General features: G+C 38.3%; 1 protein-coding gene across 1 annotated transcript; it reads right to left on the minus strand.

Moving 5' to 3' along the window:
- Positions 1 to 25068, minus strand: LOC121376927 (serine/threonine-protein kinase RIO3-like). The gene is made up of 12 exons (XM_041504732.1): positions 24752 to 25068; positions 19936 to 20163; positions 18996 to 19162; positions 17856 to 17966; positions 17361 to 17473; positions 14189 to 14332; positions 12596 to 12723; positions 11908 to 12093; positions 10658 to 10817; positions 7569 to 7739; positions 3748 to 3852; positions 1 to 3160 (listed from the first exon to the last, which is right to left on the minus strand). Exons 2-12 carry the CDS (start codon positions 20133 to 20135, stop codon positions 2993 to 2995), a joined length of 1653 nt encoding a protein of 550 aa, XP_041360666.1. The 5' UTR covers positions 20136 to 20163; positions 24752 to 25068; the 3' UTR covers positions 1 to 2992.

Raw genomic sequence — 25068 nt, forward strand, 5'->3', positions numbered from 1 at the left:
TGAATATAAATATTTATTGTGAAAATAATTATATCATCTTTTTTTCAATAAATAAAAAGATACAATTCAGTGATATAACATTATCGGACTCATTTGAAAAGCAAAAAGTATAGTAGAAAAGCTTGTTCCTAACAGGACCGTTTTTTCACAAGTGTACATTATAGCATGCAGCTTTCTCAGTATTTCATCAAATATTTCCATTTAAAAATAACAAAACGTAGATTTATCTAGGTTTATCAATTTTTCCTAAAGGTTTATGAAATAACTGTAAATGATTAAAAAACTAATGTAAAAAAGATAATGTAAAATAAGACATAAAATGCATTTGGTCAACATTAATCAAAGGTTATAATTATGATAATGGACACATTAACCTAGACTTCTGAAGAATTGGGTTTTAAATGCACAATATAGTAGAAAGATGGACAACACACTTGTAAATATATTTTGTGTCAGCACTATTAGAGCAATCTGAATACAGTGGACTTTGTCGAAATGGGTGCCTGCATAATCCAGCACACCATAGGACTCCCATTTACTGACAACAGCTGGGAAAAATCGGTTTAATCCAACAATGTGTAAGGGGCTGGTCAGATATTACGTAACACTATTTTTGTTAAAATTAGACACACACACCCCTTTCCCATTCACAAATGAGTCATGCGATGGGTGTAATATAATGTTAACATACTGTTTTGAAATTTGGCAAAGCATAAATATGGATTTCAACTCCATTTATAATCCTTATTGTGTGTATATGTCTAGCTATAACTACATGTAGGCCTACGCTAAACACTGTTGCCGTGACAGTGTTTATGAAAACCCACCTCAAAACCCCAATAAATTAGTAATAATAAAAAAGTGTTACATAAGGCTGTTAAATACACCCACCCACCTCTTGTAACCCCACATAACATTTGGACCTACACCCACCCACCCCCTCGAGCCTTACGTACTATCTAAATGGACCCTAAGCAGTCGGTTTCACCTTGAATCCAGTGAGTCCAGTGTAAACTGATGTACATTATTTTAATTTTTCTGAATTTTAGTTCTTGATTGTAACTACAACAAACTACAAAATAACAAACAGTAAAGGAACATAGCAACAACATACTCTGTCCAATGCACTAACAAATACTAACACACATGTAGCTCTCATACTTTCTGGGTATCAAAAGTATTTCTTTGCAATAAACATGACCACACAGGGAACATTTTGTATTAAAATTTCATTTAGTTAGATTTATAATCAATAGGAAATTACTGTTTAAATGTTTTAAAACTGTTCAGTGATCTCTGATCTCTGAAACTTGTGTAGCGAATCGAGATGCGATACTGAACAAAACGTTCCCTGCAATGTGCTTTTCATACATAACAATTTATAAAGAGGCCACAAATTCATGAGCCTGTTGACATGATCAGTTCAAATACTGTGTATATATCTAAGAAATCTAAGAACGAAAGACATAGAAAGCTTTTTTTACAAACCTCGTATTTGGGTGGCTTTCTAAGAAAAAATATTATATAAACTTGCTAAGACTTTCACAAAGTTCTTTTTTTTGGAGCTGGGGGGGGGGGGGCAAAATAAAAGTATTTATCTGAATGAATATGGACATTCAATCTATACATAAAAGCAAAATGTAAGTGTACATGTATTCAAAAGAACACTGCATTCCAATGATTAGTATGAACCCTACCAGTTTCTTTTACAGAAGTAGGTTTATCAAATTTATAATCTATTGAAATTCACCAACATATAATGCATTTATGTTATGCCATATACATGTATTAACAGTATACTTTTCTATAAGATCCATTGAAATTCACCTACATATAATGCATTTATGTTATGCCATATACATGTATTAACAGTATACTTTTCTGTAAGATCCATTGAAATTCACCAACATATAATGCATTTATGTTATGCCATATACATGTATTAACAGTATACTTTTCTGTAAGATCCATTTGACAATGGCATGCATTCACTTCCATGTAAGTATTATCCAACATACCCTTCTTGGTTTAATGTTGAATAAACAACAATGTGCAAACATTCCGTTCACAAATATTTTTATCATTGATTTCACCAAATCCAGTCAAGTACGTTACTGTACATGGCTACAACAAAGAAGGATGCACATCTCACTCTGTTAGCATTCAAAATGCCTTTTACAGGAATTCGCAGATAAAAAGCTGAATAAAATTTACTTTAGGTCTCACTACCCAGATCCATCTGAAAATCACCTATGGTCCATCCCACAAGGAACATCTTTTTTCATAGTATGGAATTTACTACAAGTTATTTATTTCTGAGCCAACTGATTTCTAAATTGCACACAAAAATAGTTAGGTTTTTTTGTTATTTCCAAAACACTTTGATTCAATTTCTTCTTACGTCAAACCAAATTGAAATTATTTACAAAAAACATTTTTATAGAATGATGGGACAGACTATAGTTTGAAACCAATACTGCTAACAGAATGCATTCTCACTGCTCTAATGACATTTATCATTTTCAAAATCATCATATCTTCATCTATTTCCTGAGTGTTTTGGCTATACAACTCCATCTGGTTGTAGTAGCTGTCCTAACAGGTGGTGCAGGCACCTATTAACATTGGCCACCTGTTCCACTGTACACACATCACAAAATGCAGTTTACTTATATATTTTGCAATCGACTGGTATAGTTTGGAACTAACTGGTACAATATTCTGACTTAAAAAACAATACTTCTGACTAAAAATAAAGTGCCACATTTACCTGTTTTTCTTAAATGCGAATGTTTAAGCAATACAAACAGTGTAGAAACCTCATGTAAGACAAAAACAGGCTTTGTAAATTTGGCCTAAAATGTTTTACTGATGTCATCACCCTCTCACACATCTTCAACCTGAGCAGACGGCTTGACCAATCACAATAAACGTTACATAGCAGGTACACTGCAACTTCCAATGAGAATTGGTGTTACAGACGGAACCTGCTTCACCTGGTGTCTACGACTTCCTCATCGCTGTCTGAGAGAACTAGTTTGTCGAGAGCCGCCGATCTTTCCGACTGTGAGATGTCAAAGAAGTAATCAAATGCGTATTCCTTGTACTGGTTGCTGTGACTAGTCAGGGCCTCCTTTCTTTCCTTGTCGCATCGCTGAACCTGTACAAATCAGAGTTGGACATCAATTTTTACATACTAATAATAATACAAACAATTATCCCACTCCTCTCAACTGGTTGAGAATTTTCTATGTCCATTCATTTGTTCGTTCTTTTCATTTGTCCGTCCTCCATCCATACACCTACCCACCCACATGGTACAGACATGCACATGCACACACAAAAAGGTGACATGGTGGCGGGTTAACCATTTGTGCTTATAAAACACCTACTGTTCAACATACAAAAAAAAGTCAACTGGAGCAATACGTAATGAAAATCCACTTGCCTCGGTGGTGTCGTAATTAAGCTGTCAGACAATAGGCTGGTAGGTACTGGGTTCGCAGCCCGGTAACGGCTCCCACGCAGAGCGAGTTTTAACGACTCAATGTGTAGGTGTAAGATCACTACACCCTCTTCTCTCTCACTAACAACTAACAACTAACAACTAGCCCACTGTCCTGGACAGACAGCCCAGATAGCTGAGATATGTTCCCATGACAGCGTGCTTGAATTTAATTGGATATAAGTATGAAAATAAGTTGAAATGAAATGAAAAACCTGTTCTCATAAAGTAATGTTACTAACCTGTGCAACAAAATCTGCACCTGTTCCTTGTATGTCGAGACCAGTGACGTCGTTAAACAACTTCTCTGGACTAGGAACATTGTGCACTCCTCTCTTGTCGAAAAACTGAAACAGAACAAAACCATCACTGGTTCAATTCAAGACAGTCTGCATCTTGTATTGTTACTGGCAGAATGTCAGCAGTATGTCTGAAACAAAGGGGATCAAACATCCCATCGCCCGACGCCCGTGCCAAGTGGAATTTTCATGTCGGGCAAGTAATTATATTAACTGCATATGCCCAATGACAAGTGATTAACGTAACACCTGAAACTTATTTTGTTACAAATCTTGGTAAATCCTTTGGAAAGAGTTCCGATCGTTCGAGCATTTACACAGCTCTCAGGAGAACTACAGTAACCCTAACCCTAAATGCTGCAATGATCGGAACTCTTGCCAATGCGTTAACACACCAAAACGGAAATTGTATTGAAACGTTTGATAACAACTTGATAGTTATTCCCCTTTTACTATTGACTGAGATTGGTAATTTCTGCCACTGAATGTTTAATTGAATTTGTACAAGTAATCGTTTCGATAATCTTCCAACTTAGGAAATAGCGTCCAATACGCTTTACAGCTTATATAAAAATAAAGTATACATGTCTTGTGTGTGAACTCAAAATGTTTAATCGTTGCATACATGGTATATGAGGTGGGACACAATTTAAATTAGTCATATTAAAATTAAATTTGATGTTAACGCGATTATGGAATCTGCTCTTTGCAAATGAACAGGGACGTAAAGCAAGTGCTACTAACGAGTTTATAATTCCCGAGTTCACTCGAAAAAAGCATAAATATTATGAACTGTATTCTTATAAAAGTTGTAAGATATTTTAGTTTAGATGTAACAAACCTTGTAGCAGAACAGACTTAATCTTTTGCCAAGGTAACTCCACGTTCGTGTAAAATGAACATCTTTAGAAGGTGAAGTCAGATTTCATTAGACCTACACCATACAACAAGTGGTCACTAAGACATACATTGACACAATAATTATATTTGGATGAACAAGTAGACACTACCAAACAAATAACAAAGTTTAAATCAGCAAATGGACACTACATGTATTTAAAACAAAGTTTAAATCAACAAGTAGAGAAGACAGACAAAAATACAATAAATACTGGATACTACTGAACAGAAATATAAATTTAGTACTTCCCGAGTAAGTGTTGTAACCTATATTGCCAAAATTCTTTAGTTGTGCAATTAGACCAATTACTTTCAAGATTATTACATTATTGAGCACTGTACTAAAAATTAAGTACAGTAACAGAATTGGTTACAATAAGAAGTATGGGTAAGTGGGAATATATGGGGCAAGTGAATATCTGATTGGTACTTGTCCTGTGGCAAGTAATTGTTTTGAAAAATGTTCAACCCCTGGAGACAGAAACAGTAAAAAAGAAAATCCTGTGGAATTTTGACCCCGATGATAAGATAAAAAAATCAATGTGCTCTAGTGGCGTCGTTAAATAAAACAAACTTAAGTTTACTTTTAAATGAGATTCCATTTCATGTCATGTTTATGTCCTGAGTGAAATAATTTTCAACTGTCATGAGCTTTAGCGAGTGACAATAAAAATTGTTTCACAAGGAACATAAATATGAATCGAAATGGTAGCGAGTTTAATATCCTATTTATTGCCCATAATCAATTTTAATTTACATTACTGAATATGTTTGACTGACATTCCGGCAAGATCCTAGTGCACCAATTATATGATGTCGCCCTCTGATATCGACGTGTTACGTCCCACTTGACATTCTAGTGAGATGTAATATTTTGATATGTACCAAGATATTTTAATCATATGGGTAATAAAATGTGCTAACAACAAGAAGTGTTGGTAAGATACCCACCTTGTTCGTTACACTGTAGCAGTCTCTGTAGAGGAACGAGAAGTGTTGGTAAGATGCCCACCTTGTTCGTTACACTGTAGCAGTCTCTGTAGAGGAACGAGAAGTGTTGGTAAGATACCCACCTTGTTCGTTACACTGTAGCAGTCTCTGTAGAGGAACGAGAAGTGTTGGTAAGATGCCCACCTTGTTCGTTACACTGTAGCAGTCTCTGTAGAGGAACGAGAAGTGTTGGTAAGATACCCACCTTGTTCGTTACACTGTAGCAGTCTCTGTAGAGGAACGAGAAGTGTTGGTAAGATACCCACCTTGTTCGTTACACTGTAGCAGTCTCTGTAGAGGAACGAGAAGTGTTGGTAAGATACCCACCTTGTTCGTTACACTGTAGCAGTCTCTGTAGAGGAACGAGAAGTGTTGGTAAGATACCCACCTTGTTCGTTACACTGTAGCAGTCTCTGTAGAGGAACGAGAAGTGTTGGTAAGATACCCACCTTGTTCGTTACACTGTAGCAGTCTCTGTAGAGGAACGAGAAGTGTTGGTAAGATACCCACCTTGTTCGTTACACTGTAGCAGTCTCTGTAGAGGAACGAGAAGTGTTGGTAAGATACCCACCTTGTTCGTTACACTGTAGCAGTCTCTGTAGAGGAACGAGAAGTGTTGGTAAGATACCCACCTTGTTCGTTACACTGTAGCAGTCTCTGTAGAGGAACGAGAAGTGTTGGTAAGATACCCACCTTGTTCGTTACACTGTAGCAGTCTCTGTAGAGGAACGAGAAGTGTTGGTAAGATACCCACCTTGTTCGTTACACTGTAGCAGTCTCTGTAGAGGAACGAGAAGTGTTGGTAAGATACCCACCTTGTTCGTTACACTGTAGCAGTCTCTGTAGAGGAACGAGAAGTGTTGGTAAGATACCCACCTTGTTCGTTACACTGTAGCAGTCTCTGTAGAGGAACGAGAAGTGTTGGTAAGATACCCACCTTGTTCGTTACACTGTAGCAGTCTCTGTAGAGGAACGAGAAGTGTTGGTAAGATACCCACCTTGTTCGTTACACTGTAGCAGTCTCTGTAGAGGAACGAGAAGTGTTGGTAAGATACCCACCTTGTTCGTTACACTGTAGCAGTCTCTGTAGAGGAACGAGAAGTGTTGGTAAGATACCCACCTTGTTCGTTACACTGTAGCAGTCTCTGTAGAGGAACGAGAAGTGTTGGTAAGATACCCACCTTGTTCGTTACACTGTAGCAGTCTCTGTAGAGGAACGAGAAGTGTTGGTAAGATACCCACCTTGTTCGTTACACTGTAGCAGTCTCTGTAGAGGAACGAGAAGTGTTGGTAAGATACCCACCTTGTTCGTTACACTGTAGCAGTCTCTGTAGAGGAACGAGAAGTGTTGGTAAGATACCCACCTTGTTCGTTACACTGTAGCAGTCTCTGTAGAGGAACGAGAAGTGTTGGTAAGATACCCACCTTGTTCATTACACTGTAGCAGTCTCTGTAGAGGAACTAACATGTTTGTTTAATGAACTATGCTAACAAACTGAAGTGTTGGTAAGATACCCACATAAGCATATGAGACAGGAGGGTGTGTGTGTGTGTGGGGGGGGGGGGTGGATCAACTGCCTCACTAGTGCTGGAGCAAAACCTCAAATTCGAGGGAAAGTGATAGAGATATTCAGGCAAAATGTGCTAACCTGAGACCTTTGTACAATGTATTTTCATCATTCTACCCTCAAAATTAGTTATAATCCATGTAAAAATGTGTAGTGATTTGTTTGCAACCCTCTATAGCTGTTTGTTAGTAATGCCAATATAAATAAATGTTGTTATTCACATGAAGGCATTTTGTTTAATTTGGACAAAAGCCAGCATGTCCCACTCCAAAAATGGGAGCCTGTATGCCTATGGATAATACCCACCTTGTTAACATTGTAGCAGTCTCTGTAGAGGAACTCCATGGCCTTGGGATGCATCAGGTCGACTGACTGGCTGACGTCGATCACGTGCACGGTGTTGTTGTGCCACAGCATGTTGAACTCACTGAGGTCTGCGTGGACCAGACTGCACTCCGTCTGCAGCTTCTTCATTATCTACAAAACATTCATCACACCGACCTCAGTCTCCACCCACTGTAACACGTTCTACAGAACAGTCGTCACACCGACCTCAGTCTCCACCCACTGTATCACGTTCTACAGAACATTCACCACACCGACCTCAGTCTCCACCCACTGTAACACGTTCTACAGAACACTCGTCACACCGACCTCAGTCTCCACCCACCCACTGTAACACGTTCTACAGAACATTCGTCACACCGACCTCAGTATTCACCCACTGTAACACGTTCTACAGAACACTCGTCGCACCGACCTCAGTCTCCACCCACTGTAACACGTTCTACAGAACACTCGTCACACCGACCTCAGTCTCCACCCACTGTAACACGTTCTACAGAACACTCGTCACACCGACCTCAGTCTCCACCCACTGTAACACGTTCTACAGAACACTCGTCACACCGACCTCAGTCTCCACCCACTGTAACACGTTCTACAGAACACTCGTCGCACCGACCTCAGTCTCCACCCACTGTAACACGTTCTACAGAACACTCGTCGCACCGACCTCAGTCTCCACCCACTGTAACACGTTCTACAGAACACTCGTCGCACCGACCTCAGTCTCCACCCACTGTAACACGTTCTACAGAACACTCGTCGCACCGACCTCAGTCTCCACCCACTGTATCACGTTCTACAGAACACTCGTCGCACCGACCTCAGTCTCCACCCACTGTATCACGTTCTACAGAACACTCGTCGCACCGACCTCAGTCTCCACCCACTGTATCACGTTCTACAGAACACTCGCCGCACCGACCTCAGTCTCCACCCACTGTAACACGTTCTACAGAACACTCGCCGCACCGACCTCAGTCTCCACCCACCCACTGTAACACGTTCTACAGAACACTCGTCGCACCGACCTCAGTCTCCACCCACCCACTGTAACACGTTCTACAGAACACTCGTCGCACCGACCTCAGTCTCCACCCACTGTATCACGTTCTACAGAACACTCGTCGCACCGACCTCAGTCTCCACCCACTGTAACACGTTCTACAGAACAGTCGTCGCACCGACCTCAGTCTCCACCCACTGTAACACGTTCTACAGAACAGTCGTCGCACCGACCTCAGTCTCCACCCACTGTAACACGTTCTACAGAACACTCGTCGCACCGACCTCAGTCTCCACCCACTGTAACACGTTCTACAGAACACTCGTCGCACCGACCTCAGTCTCCACCCACTGTAACACGTTCTACAGAACACTCGTCGCACCGACCTCAGTCTCCACCCACTGTAACACGTTCTACAGAACACTCGTCGCACCGACCTCAGTCTCCACCCACTGTAACACGTTCTACAGAACACTCGTCGCACCGACCTCAGTCTCCACCCACTGTAACACGTTCTACAGAACACTCGTCGCACCGACCTCAGTCTCCACCCACTGTAACACGTTCTACAGAACACTCGTCGCACCGACCTCAGTCTCCACCCACTGTAACACGTTCTACAGAACACTCGTCACACCGACCTCAGTCTCCACCCACTGTAACACGTTCTACAGAACACTCGTCACACCGACCTCAGTCTCCACCCACTGTAACACGTGTTTCACTAACAGAGCATTTCTAACCCTTTGACTGGAGAACAATATTCACGCCGCTTACCATTTTACGGGGGAAAGCAACATTTATGTCATTTTAGTAGTGCTGTGAATCAAACATGCTTTTTTTACTACGTATTGCGTGCGAGTGCCTTTCTATCAGTCATTAATTTAACAGGCAATATAATCCTATTATTAAAAGGCAACTCTTACTTACTGTGATAATTTGTTTACAACACTGTGAACAAAATGGCAGCGCACATGAAATCTGCATGTGATTTGTTGGCTATTTTTATTTACAAAGCAACTGTTATAAACTGTAAATAAATGCTTTTAAATTCTACATAGTTAAATAATATATCTATTTTAACTACTTTACAGTTATTATTTTTGTTAGTTTATGAATTAAAGTTGAATTTCATCGATTTTAATTTTTTAGTGATGCTTGTCAAATTAATCCCCTCACGGGAGGCTTACTAACGGCAAAATGAGGCAGTTCACTGATAGTTCATGATGAGTGTGGATAACTCCACATTTTTATGGTCAACATACATTGATTTTTTGCATGGAAGTTATGCTGTACAATAATCCACTTTTTAAAAATAGTAGTCATTTAACCCTTACGACATACAGTAGTTGTGTTTTTCAGCCTACATACTGTGAAATAGAAACTGTATTGAAATGCCTGACGAAAGTTCACGTGTGGTGTGCAGCCATAAAGCCACAGACCGTCGTGATTAGGCAGCATTAAATACGTTTGGTTTCAGGCCTCTAAAAATTGCGAGAGCGATAGTTTCATTCGCCTGTCGCTCGCGGAAGCATAGTTTTGCGTAACCCATTTTTCATTCGCACATTGAATTTATGACATCATTTACATGGACATATGGCACCTTACGTCAAAATGAGTGACCTGAATTTGCTTTTGTGTAACCCATAAATTTATTATACAAAATTTCAATTTTCAGAAGCCTGGGTTAAGACAAATTTGTTTTAACACCACTAGAGCAAATTTATTTATTCAACATTGGCTATTGGAGTCTTAGAGAGGAAACCCGCTATATTTTTCCATTAGTAGCAAAGGATGTTTTTTATGCACCGTTCCACAGAAAAGATAACATATACCATGGCCTTTGATATACCAGTTGTGGTACACTGGCTGGAACGAGAAATAACCCAATGGGCCCACTGACATGGGATCGATCCCAGATCGACTGAGCATCAAGCGAATGTTTTACCACTGGGCTACATCCCTCCCTTTGTTTGGTTACGACTGTCTCCTTTCCACTGTTACTGAAAACCCACATGTAAATGTTAAATTACTTTACACTCACTTTAACCGTTTGGTCAAAGGCATCTTCAAGATTTTCTGGTGACAATTTAGCATCTTTGAGTTTTGGCGCTGGATGCCCGTCTTTCCCGATGAAGGACATCACCAGTACATGTTTCTTCAAGGCCACCACACTTGGACAGGGCACAGAGAACTTCTTCATTCTGCAAAACAAATTTCAACAAGCATTCTGAGAGCTGCTAAAGCAATACATGTCCCCTACAGGGCCCAACACATTTTCCAATCTCCCAAGTTCAAGGGCCATAACTCTGTGGAAAATAGGTAAATCATTTGGTGTTTTTTTTGTTTAACCTTCTGACTACTGCAGGCGAGATATCTCGCCCGACGTCATGTCAGTCGATATACTGTACACTGCATACAGTGCATTCCCCAATTCATATTTCCCGCCGTTTTGCACACGACACTCACCGGAAACGGAAATATAATTAAAGAAAAAAGATTTTTTTTCAAAATGGTGGTTTTTGTTTTGATTTTTTCAATTGAAAATACCTTGAAATTTTTAGTTCAAAAAGTGGTTTTCGCCAAGTATTTTCGCTTGACAACAATGGCGGCACGTCGCGGTAATTTTCAGGGATCGATAGCTGATTGTAACAGCTAATTTGATAATAAATTTGATCGTTTTACCAACAACGAAAATTACCAAATATTGCAATATGAATCGCAGTTCGGGTTTTAAAAAAAATTCTGGTCAGAAAACCACTGTTATCGGGAATAATGGACATAAATACTGGACAGCTGGCCACAAATGCCCGTAAGTAAACACAACTTTTTCGATGTTTTGCCTAATTTTAATCACCATTAGCCGATCTAAAATAATAAAAATTACAAAAAAAGACACGAAAATAATACTTACCGATTCATATATGAACTTTATTTCATATATTTATGAAACATTTAAGTGAATATATGTGAGTAAAAATTATAAACTTGTACCCACTCAACATGGTTTTTGTTAAAAATTAATCCAGTAGTCTAAAGGTTAATGACATCACTAGAGCACATTGATTTATTAATCATCGACTATTGGATGTCAAACATTTGCTAATTTTGGCATTTAGTCTTAGAGAAGAAACCCACTAAATTTTTCCATTAGTAGCAAGGGATCTTTTATATGCAGGATAGCTCATACCATGGCCTTTAATATATCTGTCGTGGTGCACTGGCTGGAATGAGAAATAGCCCAATGGGCCCACCAATGGGGATCGATCACACACTGACTGTGTATTTATTTACCTGTTCAAATTGTAGGCTTCTTTCTCTGCCCACAATTTCATGATCTTTCTTGGGTTGGCTTTCTTGAAGTCGTCCTTGAAGAAACGCCGGTCTCCATGGATATACTTCTCGCGATTCTTGAACTCATTCAGAGTAGTCTTGTACACTTTGAGTGCACACTCTTTTGGCAAACATTTATCTTCCACTCTAAAAGTCAACCAACAATTATCTGTCATTAAACAAGGAAATATGGTTGAATTCACTAATTTGTGATTGATTTTTCTACAATAATATACAATACAAAGATATTTTTCACCAATTTTAAACTATTTTTTCTTGCAATAATAAATATCACTATGTTTTCAACCAGCAGTTTATTAATTTTCCTAATATAATATAAAATACAAAATATCAAGACATTTTCCACAAATTTTAACTAATTTTACAGGATTAACTCTGCTTAAAATCGTCAATTGCGAATTTTAGGAACAATTGACATATTTTATTTCAATTTGGTGAAAATATTTCATTTAATAAATGGTATTTTGTTGGAAAATAGCTAGGTTTTTAAAAAATAATTTGGCGAAATGTTTTGCCCACCCAGAGGTTAGCCATTTAACTTTTCTAATATAACATATACATGTAATACAAAATATCAAGATATTTTCCACTAATTTTCCTACGGTAATAAATAATACTGTAGACGTACTCTCCGCCGAATGCGTGAAACACCTGGGCCTCCTTGCCTCCGCTGATAGCGCCCGTCACCGATTCGAGGATGCCGGAGTTGACGAGTTTGTACATCATCAGTCTCGTCTTGGAATCGACAGCGTGTTCCTGAAATAATCACCCAGTTACAGCATTGTATGAGGGAAAGGGTGGACAAAATCTGGCTTATTTCCAGGTGAATCCATTAACATGATCAATTATATGTGATTCATTTAACCTTCTGATATATCGCCCAACATCAGTCTTACCAGCAGTCAATCATATTTCCCGTCATTTTGCCTACGGTACTAACCAGAAATAATAATAGAACACAGATTGAGACCAATCTTGATAATGGATGCTTTAGTTTTTTGTTTTTGCACGAAAAATTTGTGCTTGACAACAATGGCGGAACCTTGCAGTCATTTTCGGGAATTGACAGCCAATTTGATAATAATCTGACCATTTTGTCAACAGTGAAAAAGAAAAGAAAATTGGGATATGAATCTTAATTCGTTTCTAAAAATATATCTGGTCAGAAAACAGTTATTTGGAATAATGACCATGAATACTGGACATCTGGCCACAAATGTGTGTAAGTAAATGCCACTAAGTTTCATCAACATTAACCGATCTAAAATATCATCAAAAGTTATAAATTTGTAACCACTCAAATTTGTTTTTGTCAAACTTTAATCCAGTAGTCAGACGGTTAAATAACCGTTTTGTCAGTTAAAGCTAATTATCAGTTACTATAGTGAGAGAACGATGTGTGGTTATGTCCAGATATGTCCATTTACTAGATCGACTGACCAATATAGTACATAGAGCTGGGTGGTATACCGTATATACCGTTCGGTATCGGTATCATGTCAATAGTGCTTTAACGAGCTGAGCAAATCTCAAAATACAAACATTTTGGTATTAAAAAAGGTTCTACGCCATTTAGTAAAGCACTAACACTATATGAATATAACTGAAACACAAAATAGCTGATAAGGAGAGAGAGATGAGGGCCTTGTGTATGGAATTTATTTTTATCTAGATCAAATTTGCCGGTGAGATAACTCGTGCATTTAAAGCTGAGTATACCAAAAATACCGCTCCATATTGGTATTGGTATTGTGTCAATACCAGATACCGTACTGATACCAAGGTAAATCACCCCAAAAATACTGATACCGATAACGAACCTGAAATTTCAATACTGCCCAGCTCTAACAGTACATAAACAGGGGGAGGTAACTGCAGTTAAGTTTGGAATGTGATCGATTTCTGACCTGTTAGCATAATAAAATGATCTCCTACTATTATACACTATGTGGGTACTGATTAACAAAGAATAATCAAATACAGACTTTAGAAGCTTCAATTAAAAGGTGTGTGACATGGATAGCCACAAGAGACAAGCACATGTCGTAGTTGAGACACACGGACTGGGATGTGGACGTGGGCATCAAAAGAAGTTGAAATATAGGAGTTGTCAGACTGGGAAGAAATGAGATTGAATTCAAAGGAGAGAAAGAAAAAAAAAAAAGTTTAGTGGAGGCTGGGATGGCACACAGTGATCCGAGCGTGTGTGACAGTGACTCACAGCGGTGGAGTGCTCCTTCTTCTCATGCAGTCTCTGTGCTCGGTTGTTTTCGCGAATCGAGTGAACCTTCAGAGAGTTGTACACATGGTTGGGTAATTGCATGTCCATCCCCTCACCATCGCCGCTGTCAAACTCAGGTGGAAACTGAAATTACAAGTACCGGGTACAATTACAAATACGTATAATACATGTATCTTACATTTTCAGTGCAATCAAAGTATGTGATGTTTTTCAGATCACATACTTTAAGAACTTGATAACTTTGCAAATTAGATGTAAATAAATCGAGGTCACAAAACTAGGTTTATTGACATTTAAGCAAACATTCTACGGAACACTCCATAACTGACGTGTGCATTCATAGTCATCAAAAAACCCCATTTCAACAGCAACTTTACACCAAAAGCTGTCCAGCATTCAGGAAACAAAAAACACGTTAAGCACTAGTTTATTTTTATGTGAGGACATCCAAAATGATGTCATTCGAGTCTGATGTCATTTTCATTCAAAAAGACACTGCATCATATATTTATATATATATATATATATATATATATATATATATATATATATATATATATATATATATATATATATATATACACACACACACACACATATATACATATATATATATATAAAGAATTATTTCCAGAATGTGACATATCCACTTACATGTACGTCATTTTGAGGAAAATGTTATTTCGTTGCAACACCCAATAGCCAATGTGTATTTTTGTGCTGGGGTGTCATTAACCATTCATTAATTCATTGTTGCAACATGACATATTGTATATCACATGAAGTGTATATCACATGAAGTGTATAATCACATGAAGCGTATATCACATGAAGCGTATATCACATGAAGCGTATATCACATGAAGCGTATATCACATGACGTATTGTATATCACATGACGTATTGTATATCACATGAAGCGTGTATCACATGAAGCGTGTATCACATGAAGCGTGTATCACATGAAGCGTATATCACATGAAGTGTATATCACATATTGTATATCACATGAAGCGTATATCACATGAAGTGTATATCACATGACATATTGTATATCACATGAAGCGTATATCACATGAAGCGTATATCACATGAAGCGTATATCACATGAAGCGTATATCACATGACATATTGTATATCACATGAAGCGTATATCACATGAAGCGTATATCACATGAAGCGTATATCACATGACATATTGTATATCACATGAAGCGTATATCACATGAAGTGTATATCACATGAAGTGTATATCACATGAAGCGTATATCACATGAAGCGTATATCACATGACATATTGTATATCACATGAAGCGTATATCACATGAAGTGTATATCACATGAAGTGTATATCACATGAAGCGTATATCACATGAAGCGTATATCACATGTATTGTATATCACATGAAGCGTATATCACATGAAGCGTATATCACATGAAGCGTATATCACATGAAGTGTATATCACATGAAGTGTAACATGAAGCGTATATCACATGAAGCGTATATCACATGAAGCGTATATCACATGAAGCGTATATCACATGAAGCGTATATCACATGAAGTGTATATCACATGACATATTGTATATCACATGAAGTGTATATCACATGACATATTGTATATCACATGAAGTGTATATCACATGAAGTGTGTATCACATGAAGTGTGTATCACATGAAGGGTATATCACATGAAGCGTATATCACATGAAGTGTATATCACATGAAGTGTATATCACATGAAGCACTGCTGAAAGGTTTTAACTCTGAACATCTTGATACACCTCAATGGATAAATTTGTTACATTTCCCATAATTCATAATCAAGTTACAAGTTTAATCCAAATCTATTACGTGTAACTAAATGCAAACTCAATACTTTAACCTGCAACTTGTACGTTTTACAAGTTACAAGTTATAAGCTTGCACTTGTACCTTGTATCTAAACCTCCCTAATATTATTATGCATGTAACTTCACTGCTAACTTCGAAATCTTGAAATTGGCATAAACTGCATTTTCAAAGTAAACTCTTCATATATACATTTTGTAATAATTAAACCTGCACATATATTCCCTGAGAAATTAAGATTGGTTTCTTATGAATACAGTGAAAATATCAATACAGATCAGAACCGAAGTACTATTATTCTTAAGTTTTCTCAACAGTAGATCTTACTTACCAATAAAAAAAAAAAAATGCTATCAAATAAAAGAACATATTGCTAACAACAAGAATTTGTTACATCCACCCTATGCAAAAATTAGAATAGTAAGTCTTTTTTAAAAAGTCAGTTTTTTTAGGAGACTCCAGCCAGTGCTCCATGACTGGTTTAATAAAGGCTCTATGTGATAGTGCATATAAAAGATGCCTTGCTGCAAATTAATCAAAAAGATCAGCTCGTGGAAAGGCAGCAGCGGGTTTCGTCTCTAAATGATCTCAGTGATCCTTAACCATCCGGCTGAAGGAAAGAACTGTTTAATTTAACGAAGCACTCAACACATTTTATTTACAGTCATATGGCATCAGACATATGGTTAAGGACCACACAAATATGGAGAGAGGAAACCTGCTGTCGCCACTTCATGGGCTGCTCTTTTCGATTAGCAGCAAGGGATCTTTTATGTGCACCATCCCACAGATAGGACAGTACACACCATGGCCTTTATTACACCAGTTGTGGAGCACTGACTGGAACGAAAAATAGCCCAATGGGGCCACGACGGGGATCAATCCTAAACCGACCACGCATCAAGCGAGCACTTTACCTCTGGGCTATGTCCCCCCCCCCCATCTGGGTGAAGCCATATAACCATTACTAAAATAAAATGTGTTGAGTGCTGCATCGTTAAATAAAACATTTCTTCCCTCCCTTGAGGAGACATGCATGTACATGCAAAGCTATATAATTTATAACAAACAAAATTGCTTTCTTTTCAGATTTTTCTTAACATTGTAAACATTAAAAGTAGTTTTTCTGAAAACCATGATTTTAGATATCACTAGTTGAGGATATCAACCCTCTATATCTACTTGACAAGCTAAACAAAAGAATAAATTTATCACAATTTTTTAAATAAGACGAAATAGTGTTTGTTAATTATCTTCGTAGCTACTGGAAGACGATGAAATGTCACTGGTTTTTTACCTCCATCAGTCGTTCAGCATTACGTCTGCCACAGATAACCTTGTCATGTTTCGTCGTGATTTTGCTCCCCTCACACACAAATCCAGACCGACCTATCTGTGGTGTCTTCTCATCTAAAATAAACAAAAAGCAGAAAAATATTTTTTAAAAACACCACACAAAAAATTAAAATAAAATAAACACCAAACAAGAAAAAGAAAATTAGTATAACACAAAAACAAGAAAAAGAAAATTCTTTTAATGCTACAACATCCCCATACACACCTTCACCCCAAATATCCTCACCACAAAAACCTCGCATATAATTCACTGCAAAGTGTTATTAGCTCTACAGAAGGATGGTGTACTAAGAAAGAAACTAAGATCTAACAACACACATTAAAAGTGATATTCCTTATACATGTACATGTAAAGTTAAAAAAAATAATAAAACCAAATTTTTTATTGTAGCACATTTCCTTCAAGTTCATAGGGTAAAAATTAAATTCTTCTTACGCCATTTAGTTTCTTCGGGTTCTCTATTTTGAAGTTCTTTCAATTTCTCCTCATCGTCTTCCTCCTCATACGAAGGATGAAGTGTCTTGTAATTCTCAAACGATATGCACACTTAAAAGAAAGGAAATAAAGGATTTGTCAGAGTGTTGTTTAATATAGAAAATATCAACTCAGTATTTATTAATTTTTTAACTTATTTTCATGCTTATAACCAATTAAGGTTCAAGCACACTGTCCTGTGAACATACATCAGCTATTTGGTCTGTCTGTCCAGGACAGTGAGTTAGTTGTTAGTTGGTTAACGAGAGAGAAGAGGGTGTAGTGGTCTTACACCTAACCACTGAGTCGTTAAAACTCGCTCTGGGTGGGAGCTGTGATATGAACCCTGTACCTACTAGCCTTATGTTTGATGGCTTAACCGTGACACCACCGAGGCTGGTGTCTTATGTTAAACAGTATTTGTTGAAGTTCTGCTGACAACGTTGATATTTTACATATTAAAAAACACAGGTAGCTAATCCTATTTATGCTATAACATTTAGTAAACCAGTTCTAAAATCACTTCCTTTCGTAATATGATGTCATCACAATTAGCCCTTGTAAATGTGGTTTAACGATATATTTCAACTAAAATCATTAAAAAAATACAACACTTTGGCATACAGGTCTTATTGGCTTGTAAACAAATGACCCACTGACAGTAGACAGTAAAAAATTATTAACTTGGTTAATAAATAGATATTATTATACGAACCGTATGCGTGCCGCACTGATTTTACGAAACGGCTGCATACATAAATGTACATGCACAATGTACTATTAAATTGTATGTTTATCTTTAAACAGGAGATTATATAACACATGTAGTTTTTAGATTTGCAGGTGTTACGGTCTATCCAAAGCTTGTAAATGTCATCTTTTACCGAAGGCATTAACTGCTGTGTGCTTGAAGCAGCCTACATGTATGTGGTGATAACATGCTTGTTTTCTAATACTCTTTTTTTCACACTCTAATCACGTGTGAAATAACTACACTCTATTTCACACTGCTGCTTCTTTGCATCATAAAAACTCCCATACTTTTCCCTCCAGGACCTTATAGTATACAATGTATTTCATACATTTATTATTTAGGAATACCTTTGTTTGAGCCATTTAACTTCTGCTGTTCCTTGGTAAGCAAGGCGTTGTGCTCCCGATCAAACTCAAGCTGCAGCATGCGGGCGATCAGTTCATCATTACACCCATCAAGTTTCGATTGGTCTGTCAGCAGATAACTTAAGTCATCAGCAGACTCCGCTCCAGAACTAAAACAAATCAATCTTGGTAAAACTTTCTGAATCGTACAAAAATATTACTCATAACAAGCAGATGGATGAAAAGGGTCACTGGCACAAAATTCAGCAAACAAATTTTAAGGGTTTTACGCGGAGACAGTTTGTATAAAACATATTTTTATTGCTGTAAAAATAAATGGTTTTCAGAGAGCTACTGTGTACTTTTCATCACAGAACATGAACAGGAACAGCATAAAAACAAAACAATCCAGAATTCAGGAAAAAAAGCCTACATAATGTAGATGAAACCGAGAAAGAATATCTTGTTCATGTTACTCTATAAAACTACACTGATGAAATGAAGTAAGAGAACATGTGGACTTGTATACATAATTTAATTCATTACTAGCGTGGTAATGTGTGTTTTTCATACCAAGTTGTAATGTTTGCACTGATTGTGAATGTCAGTAGTGTCAGCAATCTCTACCAGTGAGACACATCTTGTGATGTCGTGGTTAAGCCATCGAGCATAAGGCTGGTAGGTACAGGGTTCGCAGCCCGGTACTGGCTCCCACCCAGAGCGAGTTTTAATGACTCAATGGGTAGGTAGAAGACCACTACACCCTCTTCTCTCTTACTAGCAACCAACTCACTGACATGGACAGACAGCCCAGATAGCTGAGGTGTGTGCCCAGGACAGTGTGCATGAACCTTAATTGGATATAAGCACACAAATAAGTTGATATGAAATGAAACATCTTGTTCCGAGTTACAGTAAAAGTATTCAGAGATCTGTTTCTCACCAGCAGCTGTCTACTGGTGTGATATCCACTCGCCGAGTCTCCTGAATGGCCAGTTCTGATGCCAGCTGTTCACTCATCACGTCTTCCAGGGAACAGGGCATCACTTCAACCTTCTTACCCCAGGGGGAGCTAACTGGTGTTGACGTTTTCGCCCAAGCATTGGATGTAGTGAGTGGGTTTTCTGTTATTGTTCCTTCCATTGTTGAGAAGAAATGTTCTTTTAAGTTTCTACAAAAATAAATATATATTCTGTTTAATACATTACAAAATGTACAACATACATTAAAGAAATAATTTATGCAAATACATGTACATTACAATTAAAACATGTACAAAATGTTAATTCACAGGAAATTTTAAGTAAAGTGTTTTAATGGTACATACATGTACAATTAATGTACCTTAAAAAATTGTTTGTACCCATGTCTAACTGGAAATACATGTAGGCCTACATACATGTATGTCTTTGAATAACCAGGTCCTTTTTAGTTATAAATAGAGCTAGGCGGTATATTGTATATACCATTCGGTATCGGTATAATGTCAATACTGATTTATCATACCGAGCATACCTCAATATACCAAAATTTCAGAATTGAAAAATATTTACTCCATTAAGTAAAACTCTTAAAAATATATCAGACTACATTACTCCACGCAAACTGGCTGACAAGAAGAGCTTGTGGGTATCATATTTCCAACAGAAGTTAGAGGAAATTTAAGACAAAAAATCCATCAGATCAAATTTTTCACATTAACGTTGTGGTATTGGCAAGTTAAAAAAAGCAACTACCAGTCCGACAGTCTATCTGTGGGTTTTTTATTTTGTACGCCACATGATGCTGATCACTTACCAACTGATCTTAATAATGTTTCAAATTTATCAATATATGTATATAACGTATATCATTTAACGTGAAGACACTCTGTGTATTATAATATTGTTAATAATATATTGTTCTATAGACTGGTGGACTAGTAGAAATTCTGGTGGGTTAGTAAATTTTAGTTGGTTTTGATCCGGCGGGCTTGTGAAATATTTTCCATTTCTGCCACCTGGTTTTGTGTTTTTTATAAATGCTCTGTCACAGTGACAGTGTTTAACATAGTTATAGTTAGGCATATACCGTATATACATACAATTATATATGTAACAATATATAAGGATTATAAATCAAATTGAAATGCATACATCTGCACTTTCCAAAATGACAAAACAGTATTACATTACAATTATATTAAAATAAAGTTTGTTTTATTTAACGACGCCACTAGAGCACATTGATTTTTTATCTTATCATCGGCTATTGGATGTCAAACATATGGTCATTCTAACACTGTTTTTTAGAAGAAACCCGCTGTTGCCACATAGGCTACTCTTTTACAACAGGCAGCAAGGGATATTTTATTTGCGCTTCCCACAGGCAGGATAGTACAAACCATGGCCTTTGTCGAACCAGTTATGGATCACTGGTCGGTGCAAGTGGTTTATACCTACCCATTGAGTCTTGCGGAGCAATCACTCAGGGTTTGGAGTCGGTATCTGGATTAAAAATCCATGCCTCAACTGGGATCCGAACCCAGTACCTACCAGCCTGTAGACTGATGGCCTAACCACAATGCCACCGAGGCCAGTTACACTACAATTATATTACACCCATCACATAACTTGTTTATGAAGGGCTGGGGGGGGGGGGGAGAGATCTCCAAGCATTATGTAGTATTGGGGGGGGGGGGGGGGGGGGGGGGTGAGAAGGAAGGAAATGTTTTATTTAATGACGCACTCAACACATTTTATTTACAGTTATATGGCATCAAACATATGCTTAAGGACCACACAGATATTGAGAGAGGAAACCCGCTGTCGCCACTTCATGGGCTACTCTTTTCGATTAGCAGCAAAAGATCTTTTATATGCACCATCCAATAGTACATACCACAGCCTTTGTTACACCAGTTGTGGAGCACTGGCTGGAACAAGAATTAGCCCAACGGGTCCACCGACAGGGATCGATCCTAGACTGACCGCACATCAAACGAACACTTTACCACTGGACTACGAACTGCCCCTAGGGGGAGGGAGGGTGTCCAATTTTGACAAAAATACTCTGAATAGCGTCAACTAATATTTGAACTGCCAATAATCTTTTAATAATGAAGACTGGGGGGGGGGGGTGTGTGTTTATAGGTCTGTATCCCTAATTATTTCCTTAATTAGTATACAATTGAGATGAAGACAGTCTCGACAGACAATGCTGTCTTGGGGATCAACATTTTGTGGCGGCAAAGCACCAATCAGTGAACATTGCAGACGTCATTCATGCATGCCTGGCATGTGTGTGTATTGACAAAGATTTTACAATGTTTCAAACTCATTGAGTTGGTTAATTGATAATTAGTAGTACCAACCTATCTGTGTCGGTTTGGTTACAGCAGATGAAAGCAGCTTAATAACTGTTCATTGCTTGATATATTTTACTACAGTACGACGGCAATTCACACCTCTGTACCCCAGAGCATGTTCTGGCATGAAATATATAGACTATAGTATACTACTCAAAAGAATTTAAGGGTCAAAAATGTATAACCAAATAAGTTTCAGAGTGTATTAGATTGATGATGTAAACTACACCAAAAATTTAATTTATTGTTCCATATTTACAAAAAACCACAAATAAACGTCACTGTATACAAGAAAGTCACATGACATGCTGTTAAAGTTGAAGGTTGTCAAACATGGATTTTACACATTAGAACATTCGTTTAATAGTGTGTGAATCCACCCCTGGTGCGAATACACTCGACACATCGTTGCCTCATGCTGTTGATCAGACGTCTGAAGAACTCTTGGGGAATGGCCTGCCACTCTGCCATAAGAAGTTGACCCAGACCATGAAGGTTGGCCGGAGGGGCATGGTTATCCCGAACTCTCCTGCCTAATTCGTCCCAGGCGTACTCTATTGGGGCCAAGTCAGGCGAATATGCTGGCCAATCCATCCTGGCAATACCTTGTTGTCTGAGAAAGTCCGTTACCACCCTGGCGCGGTGGGGTCTGGCATTGTCATCCTGCAGAACTGCCCCGCCGCCAATCTGCTGAAGGCCTGGGAGAACCAACGGCCGGATAATCTCATTCAGATAGCGAATTCCATTCAGATTGCCATCCACCACATAGAGGGGGGTCCTGTGGTGGATAGAGATGCCGCCCCACACCATGACGCTGCCACCACCGAACCGATGGCGTTGTCTAACGTTAACGTCAGCGAAGCGCTCCCCAGGACGTCTGTAGACACGAACCCGACCGTCGTTGAACTGGAGACTAAACCTGGACTCATCAGTGACCATCACTTGACCCCACTGAACACGTTGCCACCGCAGATGAAGCGTGCACCAGTGACGTCTGGCCGTTCTGTGACGTGGTAGGAGTGGTGGTCGAACAGCCTGGCGACGGCAGCGTAGATTATTGGCTCTCAGACGATTGCGTATGGTTTGATCAGACACTCGAGTTCCAGTTGCAGTCCGCAGATTGTCACGTAATCGGCGTGCAGTGGTTGTGCGTTGATGTAGAGCCATATTGGTGATGTAGCGGTCCTCTCTATTTGTAGTGCTTCGGGGTCTTCCCGAACGTGGACGATTTTGAACAGAATTCGTTGCTTGGTACCGTTGCCACAGTCGGCCAACGACACTCTGACTGACACCAAGTCTCAGAGCAACATTTCTTTGCGTATTGCCATCCTGAAGCCAAGCAATAGCCCTTCCTTGATCTTCGATAGTCAGTTGACGTCGTACCATTGTCGAATTTGGAGTGTGCACCGTACACGAACGCAAGCTTCAATTATACGGAAATTCAGCGTTGGGAACATGGAATACACGTGCAAAGCATGCAAATGAAGCGCTTTGTGAAAAAGCAAGTTATGGGCACTTAGCAGACCTTTCGCTTTCGCCCTAATTTACGTGCAAATGTAAGCATGTTTTCGCCATTAGAACTAGTCGACAGTGTCAATGACAGTGGATTTTAATTCATTTATGGGTTGCTTAGACCCACTTTCGTCAAAATGGAACAATACCATGCGTGACATTATGGTCTAGCTAATATAATTGACATTCAGAAAATAATGTCGAAAATATCGTCTGACCCTTAAATTCTTTTGAGTAGTATACATAGACGACCAGGTCTACATTAATATATACACTATAGTACATAGACGACCAGGTCTACATTAACATATACACTATAGTACATAGACGACCAGGTCTACATTAATATATACACTATAGTACATAGACGATCAGGTCTACATTAACATATACACTATAGTACATAGACGACCAGGTCTACATTAACAGCCCTCTATGTTAACTTTTCAATTTAGGAGCCAGATGGCGCCTACTTATATTTTTAGATAGTATGAAATACTTTAGTCGCCAAATGAAAAAAAAAAGGTCCCATTTGAGGTCTGCATTAGTATCTTCACAATTAGCCAATGGACAGTATTGAGTAAAGTGTTTTTTGGGGAAGTTAGTAATTATTTTGTTTGTTTTTTTAATTTCGGGGGGTGGGGGGTGGGGGTGGAAGTGAGTTGATAAAGTTTGGGGAGAGTTGACAACCACTGGGGCGAGTTAGTTACTACGGGTTGAGCTCATTTTGGGGAGCATTGACCTGCTTCGAGGAGTTGGTAGCTAGGGGGCGAGATGATTTTAGGGCAAGTTGACCTGATCCCAGTCCCATCTCGACAATGACAACTATGCGGTCCCTATTTAGTATTTATGACTGTTTATAGTTCATAATTTTACATATAATTAACACAAGAATTCTTACCTGGTTTCGTGGGATAACAGCTTTATATATTTAGAAAAAAATGAAGTAACAACTGACACTGGCAGATTTGTCTTGATAAAATAGTTTCGAAATAAAATTATAAATCCCAAATATTTGGCCACCAACTGTATAAAACTAATCGCGATTTCTAACTTGTACTCAGCTTGTCTTAACCAGCGTTAACTGTTTCGGGAGAGTTTTAAAATGGTATTTTATCTTTAGTGATATGTTGTGAAATATTTAGCATAAATATAAATGATTACAATGTATTTATTATTAGAAAAAGATAGAAAAGAAATTGCACAACAGCTGTTGGC

Source organism: Gigantopelta aegis, chromosome 7 (assembly GCF_016097555.1).
Source record: "Gigantopelta aegis isolate Gae_Host chromosome 7, Gae_host_genome, whole genome shotgun sequence".
In the NCBI taxonomy this organism is placed as follows: Eukaryota; Metazoa; Mollusca; class Gastropoda; order Neomphalida; family Peltospiridae; genus Gigantopelta; species Gigantopelta aegis.

Coding starts and splice junctions, on each gene's coding strand:
- LOC121376927 (XM_041504732.1), bottom strand. CDS start 20,135: ATGGAAGGAACAATAACAGAAAACCCACTCACTACATCCAATGCTTGG. Junction 17,967..18,995: donor GTTAAATGGCTCAAACAAAG/GTATTCCTAAAT, acceptor CTTTCTTTTAAG/TGTGCATATCGTTTGAGAAT. Junction 17,474..17,855: donor ACCCGAAGAAACTAAATGGC/GTAAGAAGAATT, acceptor TGTTTATTTTAG/ATGAGAAGACACCACAGATA.